The sequence below is a fragment of the Suricata suricatta genome, chromosome 11, assembly GCF_006229205.1.
Source record: "Suricata suricatta isolate VVHF042 chromosome 11, meerkat_22Aug2017_6uvM2_HiC, whole genome shotgun sequence".
Lineage (NCBI taxonomy): Eukaryota > Metazoa > Chordata > Mammalia > Carnivora > Herpestidae > Suricata > Suricata suricatta.
Window position 1 is genome coordinate 8,011,730 of NC_043710.1, and position 13,539 is coordinate 8,025,268.

Below are 13,539 nucleotides of genomic sequence, written 5' to 3' on the forward strand. Positions count from 1 at the left end.
CCAGCTGCAGCCAGACCCCACGGCTGCATTCACGGTTCACGTCTGCTGCCGGAAGTGTCCCGCTGGAAGCTGCCAGACCAGTCACCACCTTTTCTGCTGTCACCATGTCCGCTGCTGCCAGCTCCGCTCCCACTTCTCTCTCTCGGTCATCTCCTGGGCAGTCCGATCCCCCCAAGGTCAGGTGCTCAGACGGATGGGTCTCACGGGCGTCCTGGTATGCTGTGCAGAGGCACTCTTTATTTTTAAAAAATATTTATTTATTTTTGAGAGAGAGAGAGAGAGAGCGAGAGAGAGAGAGCGAGCATAGGCAGGGGAAGGACAGAGAGAGAGGGGGACACAGAATCCGAAGCAGGCTCCAGGCTCTGAGCTGTCAACACAAAGCCCAATGCAGGGCTCAAACTCACAAACTGCGAGATCACGACCTGAGCCAAAGTGGGACACTTAACTGACTGAGCCACCCAGGCTCAGGTCATGATCTCACGGTTCATGAGTTCGAGCTCTACATCGGACTCCGCACTGAGTGTGGAGCCTGCTTGGCATTCTCTCTCTCCCTTTCTCTCTGCCTTTTCCCGCTCATGCTTTTTTTCTCTCTAAAATAAATACAAAAACATTAAAAAAATACACAAAACCCAAAATATGTCTCTTGTAGACAGTATACATTAGCTTTCAGTATTTGAGTCTTACACTCTTTTTATTAAATAAACATTCATTCTCTTTGATATGATTGCAAATATTATTGTTTATTCTGTTTTATTTTGGTCTATCTATTGCTAGCGTATACAAACACAATGAAATTTTGTACTTGTCTGGCACCCTGCAATGTTGAAGAATTAATTTGTTCTCATAAATTTTAGTGGATTCTGTTTTTCTTTTATAGTTTAGTGCCAAGTTGGTTTCCATATAACACCCAGTGCTCATCCCCACAAGTGCCCTCCTCCATGCCCATCACCCCCCTTCCCCTCTCCCCCGCCCCCACCAACCCTCAGTTTGTTCTCAGTATCCAAGAGTCTCTCATCCTTTGCCTCCCTCCTTCTCCCCAACTATTTTCCCCCTTCCCCTTCCCAAAGGTCCTCTGTTAAGTTTCTCCTGTTCCACATGAGTGCAAACATATGGTATCTGTCCTTCTCTGCCTGACTTATTTCATTTAGCATGACTCCCTCGAGGTCCATCCAGGTTGCTACAAATGGCCAGATTTCATTCTTTCTCATTGCCATGTAGTATTCCATTGTATAGATACACCACATCTTCTTGATCCACTCATCAGGTGATGGACATTTAGGCTCTTTCCATGATTTGGCTATTGTTGACAGTGCTGCTATGAACATTGGGGTACATGTGCCCCTATGCATCAGCACTGCTGTATCCCTTGGGTAAATCCCTAGCAGTGCTATTGCTGGGTCATAGGGGAGTTCTAGTGTTAATTTTTTGAGGACCCTTTTAGCAGATTGTTACTGTGTGGGCCTCAGCTGGTTGATGGTGAGGGCATCATCCTGGAACGCTGGGCACTCGCCTGGCCCCATATCACTTGTGGCAAACTCCCTCCGCCGACATTTCCTTGACAAGGGCCAATGTGCTGGCCAGACCGGACCCCATGACTGTTAACTACGATTGTGAGGGGCATGTAGGGCCTATAAGAACCAATAATATTCTTATCAGAAGAAGAATTTTAACAAGGAAAGGTTATTTAAAGACCAGTCTTATGAAAAAGCTGTAAAACCTTCCCCACAAATATTAGTGAAAAGCTTAAGCCATTGGGGCACGTGACCTTAACTTATTGCATCTGCCGGAAACATGATTTGGATCCAATGTGCCTTTTATAAACTACTGGGTTTTGTGTGATCATCCCTGGATCATGGCTAAAACTTTAAAATGAAAGCTGTGAGATCTCTCTGCACCTGTGTGTGTCTGTAGATGTCTCTGTATGTATTATAAATGTGGGATTTCCCCCCTTTCCAGATGCATCGGCAAAATTAATTTGTAAAGTGCACAACTTAAATGGCTGAAGGACAGACAAGCATAAATCAAGTATATCCTTAGATACGCAGAAACTAACCTAGATGTTTTTCAAATTCACATGACCTAGAATAATCTTCAGTACATAGAAGGTAGTTCACATTTGTAGTTTAAAATTTTTTTAAATTTTTAATGTTTTTTATTTATTTTTGATACAGAGAGAGACAGAGCATGAGAGGGGAAGGGGCAGAGAGAGAAGGACACAGAACCAGAAGCAGGCTCCAGGCTCTGAGCTAGCTGTCAGCACAGAGCCTGACGCGGGGCTCGAACCCATGAACGTGAGATCTGACCTGAGCCGAAGTCGGAGGCTTAACCGACTGAGCCACCCAGGTGCCCCACATTTGTAGGTTTAACTAAACCAGGTCTTCCTCTAGAGTTCTCAGCATTAAGCACAACGCAGACAAACAATTCTATTCCACCGAGATATTTCTAAAGGTCACATGAGTTCCTGGTATCTGTTACAGGATTTGTTAGCAAGAAAGTAACTTAAGACCACAGCTGTTTAATATCTCACGAAATCTTCATGAGTGATCTAAACATAATTGTTGAGACACATAGCGAGTTCAATAGGTGTGAATAAAAGCTTATAAGTGACTTTTGCTGCAATAATTATGCATTATGGTATATCTACTTCGAAATAGTTTCCAAATTCTTGTTGCAACTTGAAACCTTGAAGTTATACGAAGACAAGTTAGTGATGGTTAATCATTGAATATCTAAATCATTTCCATATGATATAAAATATGGAAACATTACCGAACATAGGTTTATCTTTTTTTTTTGCTTCCTTCTACAGAAGAGCTAAAGATACTGAGGCCGATTGTGAAACGTGTTTTGTGCCACATTGAAAAATTTCCTGCGAGGAAAAAGAAACTGCTAGAAATAAGGAAATGTATTTATAAACCTGCCAACCCACAGAATTCCAGTGTAACAGACATTCCACAATCGCTAGCTTATGTTCACTAGGAATTAAAGATTATAGGCCAAAAAGCCAGTTTGGGCCTCTGTGTCTAATGAGGTTGGGCGCTCTTTACTCAGGAGCTCCCCCTGGTGTTTGTTTTTGGTATTGTGGCCTAGTAGGTGCGGCAGTAAATCACCACCCTGGGTCCCCACCTAGTGTCTATGTATGGTACTGCATGTTCTGGTGACTTCTCAGAAACGCCCTAAAATTGGGCATACAATTTTCTGATTTTCCTCCCCAGAAAGAATATGGGAGTTAGTGGTTTCCTATCAAATGCACCCAAGTGTTAAGTGCGGGGAGGGACTCTGACCAGCCAGAGTGGAGACTGTGAGGAATTCCCTATTGGTCGATGCAGTTGGCCTCATGGTCACAGGGGTGTGTGGGAATCTTTTAACTGGCTTCCGAATTCGCATGGAGGGATTTTGTCATTTGGTCGTTGTTAACTCTGAGCAAGGAAGGTCTAGGGCTTGTTCTCCCATCTAGTTGATGTTACTCCCAGAATTTATAGAATTTTCACTTTGAATTGGCTGCCAGTGAGTTCCTAAAGAAAAGTGAGAAAAATCTTATGGAAAACTGGGAGAATGAGGCTTCTTATTATCTAGGGCAGAAAGCCTACGTCCCACTGGGACGTGGAAAGTAGACAATGGGCTTCATGAGCTGGGTGATAGAGCTAAGATCATTTTCAAGCAAAACATTGAGGAAGCCATTTGATTTCTTGATGATTTTAGGAAAAAAATGAAAGGAGAGAAACAAATTGAGTCACGAACTACTAACGTAAGAGGAACGAGGACATGATGGTTTTCAGTGTTCTTTCTGGACAGCAGGTGAGCTAAAATTTAGCATTGGATCCTGAGGAAGTGACAAATCCAGGAGATTACCAGAAAAACGTTTTTATGCACCAACTGGGGATGTAAGTATGACACCATCTGATAGGACCGCAGAAGGATCCAGGTGTGGCCACAGAGTAGCATTCGGCCACACAAAGTCCCTTTATCTTTTTTTCTTTTATAGTTTATTGTCAAGTTGGTTTCCATAGAACACCCAGTGCTCTTCCCCACAAGTGCCCTCCTCCATGACCACCCCCCCTTCCCCTCTTCCCCACCCCCATCAACCCTCAGTTTGTTCTCAGTATTCAAGAGTCTCTCGTGGTTTGCCTCCCTCCCTCTCCCCAACTATTTCCGCCCCGTCCCCTGCCCCATGGTCCTCTGTTAAGTTTCTCCTGTTCCACTTTTGAGTAAAAACATATGGTATCTGTCCTTCTCAGCCTGACTTATGTCACTTAGCATGACACCCTCGAGGTCCATCCACGTTGCTACAAATGGCCAGACTTCATTCTTTCTCATTGCCATGTAGTATTCCGTTGTATAGATAAACCACATACAAAGTCCCTTTAAAGAGACTGAATTGTACGTGACGGATCCTCTTGATAAAAATAAAATGATTTTATGAAGCTTATTGTGTTGAATCCGGCTGACGATGCAAACATGGAGAAAGAACATGCACACAGCTGGTGTTGTTTCAGGGGTCTGTAACGCTAGAATAAAACAGTTCCCTTCTTGAGACGAGTTTAGGTCACCTGCTAAGCAGCTATGGCTGGAAATACGGGAAGCTATCACTTCCATGAAGGGCCGTGTAACTTGAGCCTGGATTTATCGCCGAAAAAAGAGAATGAGACAGCCGGGTGGTGAGAACGGACCGGTTTGTACCATCTGCAGAACTAGGTTCTCAGGGAATGATTTCTCCTGCTCCCCAGACAGTTACATACTCGCTTGTGTTTCTGGGCAATGATTCAGTTCCTGGGCAACAAAACTCACAGGAGTGGAGACACAAGTTAAGATAAATGCTCTTTAGGTTACGGGACAGCTAAGCAGGCCAATTACAGATCCATTCCATAGGACCGTATGTTTCTGATCATTCCATTACGCGTCACCCGTCGGAGCGATGGATAGTCTTCTCATTAGGGGCATTCTCCACGGGCACCAGTCCAGGAGATGGCCACACAATTTTAAGAGCCAGACTCTCACATTTACAGGACACAGTCTAGCTCCCTTCAGGAAGGTCAATGCTGTGTGGACTAGTATTGATCCAATGACTTTGATGTGATGTCTCTGGTCAAACTTTATTCCCTTCAACAACAAACAGGACTGGGGTAAAGTCCAAAATCCATCAGCTCCTAAGGAGCATCAGCAAGGTGTGTTGAGGGAATTTATGGCAACCGAGGAATTTTGTTCCTATTTTGGGGATATTGAGGAACCATTCACTATGCTACCAGGAGGCATTACATTGGAAACTGACTTTAATGGGACTTGGAAATAACTTTCAGATCGGACAATGGACTGATATAGTTTTGTAGGTTGGACTGTGGGACCTATACACATTCAAGTAGCGATGATCGATACTGCTGAGTGTATTGTGGGAATAGATGTGTTCTATATGGGTAATACTGGTGGTTATTGTAAGGGATGTTCCCAGTGGGAAAATGTTGTAATTCAAAGTATGTCAGTAAGATGAGTGCACTCCAGGAACCTGGGTGGCTTGAGTGGTTGAGCATCCGACTTCAGCTCAGATCATGATCTCATGGTTTGTGAGTTCGAGCCCCACATCGGGCTCATTGCTGTTGGCGCAGAGCCCATGTTGGATCCTCTGTGCCCCCACCTCTGTCCCTCTCCTGCTTGTGTGCTCTCTCTGTCCCTCCCCTACTTGTGCACTCTCTCTTTCTCTCTCAAAAATAAATAAAACATTAAAAAAATTTTTTTAAGTCAAATGATACTTGGTGCTCCACTGTGACTGCTGAAATTTGCAACCACACTTGTGGATATTATAAAGTCACGGAGTCCATTGTGCAGACTGAATGCACATGTTGACATTGCTGGCCCATCTGGTGGCTCAGTCAGTTGAGGGTCCAACTTCCCCTCAAGTCGTGATCTTGAGGTTTGTGGGTAGGAGCCCCCCACCCCACCCCACCCCGCAGGACTCTGTGCTGATAGCTCAGAGCCTGGAGCCTGCTTCAGAGTCTGTGTCTCCCTCTCTTTCTGCCCCTCCCCACCCTGTGCTCTGTCTCTCTCTCCTTCTATCAAAAATGGAAAAAAAATGTTAAAAAAAATTTTAAGTGCTGACGACATTGCTAATGCTTGCTCTAAGACAGTTTCTCATTGCCTTTTGGGTTCCGGTGAGGTCCGAGCCTTCATGCCCCGCCTCCCTCGGAAAAGAGCTGCAGACAACCTTGCGGGTTGTCATTCCTCTGCTTCTTGATCTCTCGGAAGGCATTTAGCAGGAGGAAAAAAAAGCGTGTTAGGCTGATTGACTTTATTTCAAGTTCTGAAGCCCATGGGACTAGTAGAGGGCATGCAGGAGAGCCAATAAGAGCTTGTAGAAAGAGCTGAGTGTCTGGGAAGCCGAAAGATGGAGAAATGCTCGGAGTCCAGTCCAGAGCGCCGGCAGCCCCCCGCGGAGGCAGGACCTTGGCTAGAGGGGCAGCCAAGTCGCTGAGCTGACAGACGGGAAGCCGCAGATTACAGCGTGTCGCTGTGCTGGGCCCGGTCGCTGCACCTGAATGCGCACTGGTGATCTCTTTGAACTCCTAACTGATAACCAGCCCTCCCCCTCCTGTATCCTGATCACCTCCCCATCTTGCCTCTGAAATCTAGAGATCCCTGATGTGGAGGATTTGTGAAAATAAGGACCCGATTGGCATCTGCCACCAGCCCGGAGGGAGTGAGGACTGTAACATTTTGTTGCCGGTAGAAGATAAAAGCATGGCATCACACGTGCCGGGGACTGAGAGCTGCTACATCCGTTTTTTAGGGTTTTTTTTTTTTCCCTTTCCGTTTTTCATTTCCTCTTTGTATCCAAGGTCCCCAGCAAATTTCTGGGGAACCGTTATATGCTGAATGAATGATTGCTGAATTAATGAAAGACTTATAAAGTTCTTTATACTGACACCAGCCTGGGTTTCGAATGGTCGGTAGCATGTGTTATTTTATAATTCTGCCACCAGTTAACAGATCTCTATTTACAAACCTATTTAAAGACCAAAGGACGCTATTTTAGTTTGTGTCTAAATTCCAGTCGTTCTGTAGACTTTTTCACAGTTATGATTATGAGACTTTTTTCTTTTGAAAATTTTATGCTCCTGCCTTTTGACTCCTTAATACTAAATTATGCATTTTTCATACATATTTATAAGATACACATATTAGTATATAGCCATTTTGAAAATCTTTCACTGCTTTTGCAATTGATTTTTGATGATGCCTTAGAAGATTTTTAAAGGTTGCATTATCCTTTTTAAACTTAGAATACAGAAACTTACCAAAAAAATTAAAATCTCATAAAGGTATAGCACTGAAAGTTAATAGCTTTTATCATTTTTATGGATATTATTTTAGATTTTGCCGATTTCCCTAGGGCTTGTCAACAGAGGTTTTTAATGAGTAGTCAAATTTACCTCTGCTTACATTCCTAGCATTTGCTTTACTAATCAGAACGTTTTCTTCAATCCCAAGAATTTGCAGGCGGGTTTTGTACTGAATAACATGGCTTAATTGTTCCACTAATCTTTTTCATTACATGGAATATTTTTTTGGTTCAGAGAATCAAGTGAAATTCTTAGGCATTTATTTATAAAGTCAGTTAGTGGTACTTATATAATCATTTATTTCTACTAGTGATTTTTGATGCCCAAATTATCAGGTTTTAAGTATTATACATGCTACCATATCTTTCTGGACTTTTGATTTTTCCTTTTAAAATTTATTTTTTATTTCTGAGAGACAGAGACAGAGAGAGAGAAAGAGGGAGGGAGAACCAGTGTGAGAGAGGCAGAGAGAGAAGGTGACAGAGGATCTGAAGCGGATTCTGTGTTCCACCACAGAGCCCAATGTGGGGCTTGAACTCAAGAACTGTGAGATCATGACCTGAGCTGAGTAAGGGACTGAATCACTCAGGCACCCTGTGGATTTCTTTTGACTTGTATGTACATCTGCTATTAGTGTTTAGACTATTGCATCTCATTCTGGCAAATGCTGCCTCCAAAACCTGCCCCACTCTCCCTCCATGAGCCTCATTTTCCTGAATCATCTTGTCTATTATTAATTCGTAGTTACATTTGGAATTCTTTTCTGAGCTGTTCCAAAAGAATGGAGTTTTCCGTGGTAATTACTCCATCAATCACTCTACCAAGTAATTGAAGCAGGTTCAATGTCTTTTTTTCCCCCAATGTTTATTTATTTTTCAGAGAGACAGAGCATGAGCGGGGGAAGGGCAGAGAGAGAGAGGGAGACACAGAATCCGAGGCAGGCTCCAGATCGACACAGAGCCCGACACGGGACTCGAACTCATGACCTGCAAAATCATGACCCTAGCTGAAGGCGGACACTTAACTGACCATGTCACCCCGGAGACCCTGTCTTTTGTTTTGTTTTTTGTTTTTTAATTTACATCCAGTTAGTTGGCATATAGCAAAATAATGATTTCAGGAGTAGAATTCAATAATCTGTTCTCTGCACAGAACACCCAGAGCTCATTCTAAGTGTCTTCCTTAATGTCCCTTGTTTATTTAGCCCGTCTCTCTACCTACAACCCCTCCAGCAATGCCTGTTTGCTCTCTGTATTTAAGAGTCTCTTATGTTTTGTCCCCCTCCCTGTTTTTACATTATTTTTGCTTCCCTTCCCTTATGTTCATTTGTTTTGTACCTTAAATTCCACATGAGTGAAGTCATATGATATTTGTCTTTCTCTGACTGACTTATTTCGCTTAGCATGACACCTTCTAGTTCCATCCATGTTGTTGTCAGTGGTAAGATTTCATTCTTTTTTATTGCCGAGAATACTCCATTGTATATACGTACCACATCTTCTTTACCCATTTATCCATGGATGGACATATTGTCGATAGTCCTGCTATAAACATTGGGGTGCATGTGCCCCTTTGAAACAACACACCTGTATCCCTTGTATAAATACCTAGTAGTGCAATTGCTGGGTCATAGGGTAGTTTTATTTTAAATTTTTTGAGGAACCTCCACACTGTTTTCCAAAGTGGATGCACCGGTTTGCATTCCCCCCAGCAGTGCAAAAAGATTTCTCTTTCTCCGCATCCTCGCCAACATCTGTGGTTGCCTGAGTTGTTAATGTTAGCCATTCCGACAGGTGTGAGGTGGCATCTCATTGTGGTTTTCATTTGTATTTCCCTGATGATGAGTGATGTTGAGCATTTTTTCCTGTGTCTGTCTGCCATCTGGAAGTCTTCTTTGGAAAAGTGTCTATTCATGTCTTTTGCCCATTTCTTCACTGGATTATTTATTTAATGGGTGTCGAGTTTGATAAGTTCCTTATAGATTTTGTGTACTAACCCTTTATCTGATATGTCATTTGCAAATACCTTCTCCCCTTCCAGCAATTGCCTTTTAGTTTTGTTGATGGTTTGCTTTGCTGTGCAGGAGCTTTTTCTCTTGATGAGGTCCCAATAGTTCATTTTTGTTTTTGTTTCCTTACTTCCGGAGATGTGTTGAGTAAGAAATTGCTGCATCTGAGGTCAGAGAGGTTTGTGCCTTCTTTCTCCTCTAGGATTTTGATGGCTTCCTGTCTTATGTTTAGGTCTCATCCATTTTGAGGTTTTTGTGTGTGTGTATGGTGTAAGAAAGTGGTCCAGGTTCATTTTCTGCATGTCGCCGTCCAGTTTTCCCAGCACCATTTGCTGAAGAGACTGTCTTTATTCCATTGGACATTCTTTTTTGCCTTGCCAAAGATGAGTTGGCCATAGGTTTGTGGATCTATTTCTGGGTTCTCTGTTCTGTTCCATGGACCTGAGTGTCTGTTTTTGTGCCAGCACCATACCGTCTTGATGACGACAGCTTTGTAATACATCCTGAAGTCCAGGATTATGATGTCTCCTGCTTTGATTTTCATTTTCAAGATTGCTTTGGCTATTTGGGGTCTTTCCTGGTTCCATACAAATTTTAGAATTGTTTGTTCCAGCTCTGTGAAGAAGGCTGGTGTTATTTTGATAGGGATTGCATTGAATATGTAGATTACTTTGGGTAGTATTGGCATTCTAACAATATTTGTTCCTCCAATCCAGGAGCATGGAATACTTTTCCATATTTTTGTATCTTCTTCAATTTCTTTCATGAGCTTTCTATAGTTTATATATAGTGTATATATTTTTCACCTCTTTGGTTAGGTTTATTCCTAGGTATTTTATGGGTTTTGGTGCAATTGTAAATGAGATCAGTGCCTTGATTTCTCTTTCTGTTGCTTCATTATTAGTGTATAGAAACGCAACTGATTTCTGTGCATGGATTTTATATCCTGCAACTTCGCTGAATTCATGGATCAGTTCTAGCAGTTTTGGTGGAATCTTTTGGGTTTTCCATACAGAGAATCATGCCATCTGCAAACAGTGAAAGTTTGACTTCCTCCTTGACAACTTTGATGTCTTTTATGCCCTTGTGTTGTCTGAGAGCTGCAGCTAGGACTTCCAATCCTACGTTGAATAACCCTGGTGACAGTGGACATCCTTGTCGTGTTCCTGACCTTAGGAGGAAAGCTCTCAGTTTTCCCCCATTGAAGATGATTTTAGTGGTGGCTCTTTTGTATATGGCTATTGTGATCTTGAGGTAGGATCCTTCTATCCCTACTTTCTTGAGGGTTTTCATCAAGAAAGATGCTGTATTTTGTCAAATGCTTTCCCTGCAACTTTTGAGAGGATCGTGTGGTTCTTGTCCATCTTTTATTGATGTGATGAATCACACTGATTGATTTGTGGATATTGAACCAGCCCTGCACCCCAGGTATAAATACCACTTAATCGTGGCGAATAATTCTTTTAATGTAGTGTTGGAGCCCGTTGGTTAGTATCTTGTTAAGAATTCTTGCATCCATGTTCATCAGGGGAACTGGTCTGTAGTTCTTTTCAGTGAGGTCTTTTGTCTGGTTCTGGAATCAAGAATCAATTCTTTAATACTCTCCCATCTTTCTATCCAGAAATATGCTGGAGGTCTGCAATTTTACATGTATTTTACTCTGATTCCTTTAAAAATGTTATGCCTTTTCATGTATAGAATTGTATCACTATGTGGTGCACCTGAAATGTATAACATTGTATGTCAACTAGACCTGGACAGTAAAAATTTTTTTCAAAAGTATGACTTTCTTCAAACTTATTTTGATTAATTGCGGGTGTTTTGTCCATAGTTAACCTAGCACTGCAACTGTAAACGGGATCTGCTATTCCATCACATCTTTTTATTTTATTTTACAAACTTTCCCAATTTCTGGGAACGGTCCTGGTTTTCCTTCTTCTATATGCGCTTTGAGTAGCAGTTAGTTCCTGGACTTCATTAAAACTTTGTCACTTTCATGAAAGTATCTTCCTGCTTTACTTTCCTTGAGCCGTTTCTCCTGGTAAAAATACAATGAGACCAACAAACAGGCACAAAAGTGAGACGATCTCAAATCAGCGTACATGTCCTGCGTTCTCTAAAGCAGCCCTAGTCTTGACCCACCAGTTTTGACAAAAATCATGACCCAGGCCCCGGGGTTTGAGTAAGTTTTCTGAAGACCAAGTTCCCAGGGTAGGATCTGGGAGGGCAGCTTTGATGGTTTCAACTCTCACTCTTGCATGCCAGGGGACCCGGATGCCAAAGGGATTTGGGAAAAGCAAGGGCAGCACGCAAAGTTTTAAATTTCTTTCCAATGCTTGACCGTTTAAAAATCCCTACATTTACTACTCCTTTTCTTCTTTTCTTAACAGTCTCATTCCTAGTGGACCCAGGTGGTCCGAATGTCACAGGCCACGAGACAAGGCTTCTCCTCTGAGATGTGTTGTCATCTGTGGGAGGGGCTCAGGGCCTCTCCCTGATCTCACTCAGATTCTTCAGTGACCAGGGCGGTCCTCAGCCCCGGGGGCTGGGGGGGGGGGGGGGGGGGGGGGCTGCCTGCACTCTCCCAGCTGGGGGCTGCCAGGGTCCGAGGGATGAGAGTCTGGTATTTGGATGTGTGCGTGTTTGTGAAATACCTTCAGGGCGTGCATGTCACACGAGGACACCTAATGTTGGCCCCTGCACCACTACCCCTACTGCTGCAGGCTGGTCAGAGCCGGTGTGTGATGTAGGGAGCCGTGGCGGGGGGGGGGGGGGGGGGGGGGGGGGGGGGGGGGGGGGGGGGGGGGGGGGGGGGGGGGGGGGGGGGGGGGGGGGGGGGGGGGGTGTCTGAGGTCAGTGCCAGGAGAGACGAGGCTGCAGCTAACCCAGAGGCAACCCTCGATCTTGGGGTCATGAGTTGAAGCCCCACATTGGGCATAGAGCTTACTTAAAAACAATTCATAAATCTTTCCTTGGGGACAGTGACCCTGAATTACGGCTTGTCTTCCTCACCACAGACCTAGAGGCCACAGCTTCCCTAAAGGACAGCCCGGGGTTTACTCACTCCTTTTCCAGGTCCTGGATGGAGTCAGGCAGAGGCTGATTCCTGGTTTCAGGAAGGAGTTGGACAACAAGGCCAGCGAGGATGGAGAAGACTCCATACACGATCCAGGGCAGGTGGGGAGAAGACACGGTTAGGATTATCAAGACGGGAGCCAGGGCTGCCCCGAGATTAGCAGCGATTCCCAGGATTCCTACAGCTGTTGCCCTTGGGGTGCAAAGAATAAAAAAATAATTTGGTACAAATCCACACACGTGATTTGTGATTTATTATTTTTGCTTTGATTGTGGGAGACACCATGACAGTGCTTAGATACATGAAGGCTGACAATATACTCTTATATTTCAAACATGCTCTCTCATTTGCTAGCAATTGTTTTTCAAGTGCACAAGTGGGTTAGGACATATTTTCAACTATTTAAAAACTACTCTTATCCACAGCCTACCATTTAGTGGCTTAGTAGCTTATGGGAGGTGATACGTGAAAAGACTTAACACAGTTCATTGCCAAAGCAGATTTTAATAAATTCTGGCTACAATTTCTGTTACTGTCAATGTTATTAAAATTGATGCTTTGGATAACTCATCAGTTTTCTTCCCACTATAAATGTTAACTCACTGGGAAAGTCTTGTTTTGCTCCTAATAAAGCTACCATGAGATTTGTACCTGATTACGGTAGGGATTAGTTCGTTTCCATGGATTGAATTGCACATCAGAGCTGCCGTGCAAACTCCGACTCCCAGAGTTGACAAAGCAAGACGCAGGGTCTGCATTTCTGGAAAGGATAACCAGGGAGGCTCAGGAAGGGAATCAGAGCCAAAGGAACCACCATCCACCAAATTATAAATGAAAAAGACACAGTTAGAATGTTCTCATGTGTTAGATGCATTGTCGAGAGAGTGCACAGGGGCGGAGAACGTATAGTGACCAGCAGCTGAGAAATGTGACTTACCTGTATGTTACACCTTCAACAGAGATTTTAAAAACCTGGGTTATTTTCATCACCTCTCTCTTACGTATCAGAGATTTGCCAAAGATGGAAAGGGGAACATGAGTTTGCTTTCATTTGTTCTGCCCCGTGTCTCTTCTGCCTCCCATGTATAAAGTAGGACTGTGATATGAATAATTACTGAGGGACG

The 13,539-nt window shown here is 43.5% G+C and overlaps 1 protein-coding gene across 1 annotated transcript in view; it reads right to left on the reverse strand.

Annotated features, from left to right (window-relative positions):
- Nucleotides 1-11,201: 11,201 nt before the first annotated feature.
- LOC115271934 (solute carrier family 22 member 9-like) overlaps nucleotides 11,202-13,539 on the reverse strand; it is a 30,402-nt gene continuing 28,064 nt past the window's right edge. Inside the window, exons 8-10 of the mRNA XM_029914900.1 lie at nucleotides 13,067-13,175; nucleotides 12,404-12,607; nucleotides 11,202-11,377 (exon numbers count right to left, since the gene is read on the reverse strand). Of these exons, the coding sequence (XP_029770760.1) occupies nucleotides 11,317-11,377; nucleotides 12,404-12,607; nucleotides 13,067-13,175 (374 nt within the window). The 3' untranslated portion in view covers nucleotides 11,202-11,316. The remainder of the gene's footprint in view (nucleotides 11,378-12,403; nucleotides 12,608-13,066; nucleotides 13,176-13,539) is intronic.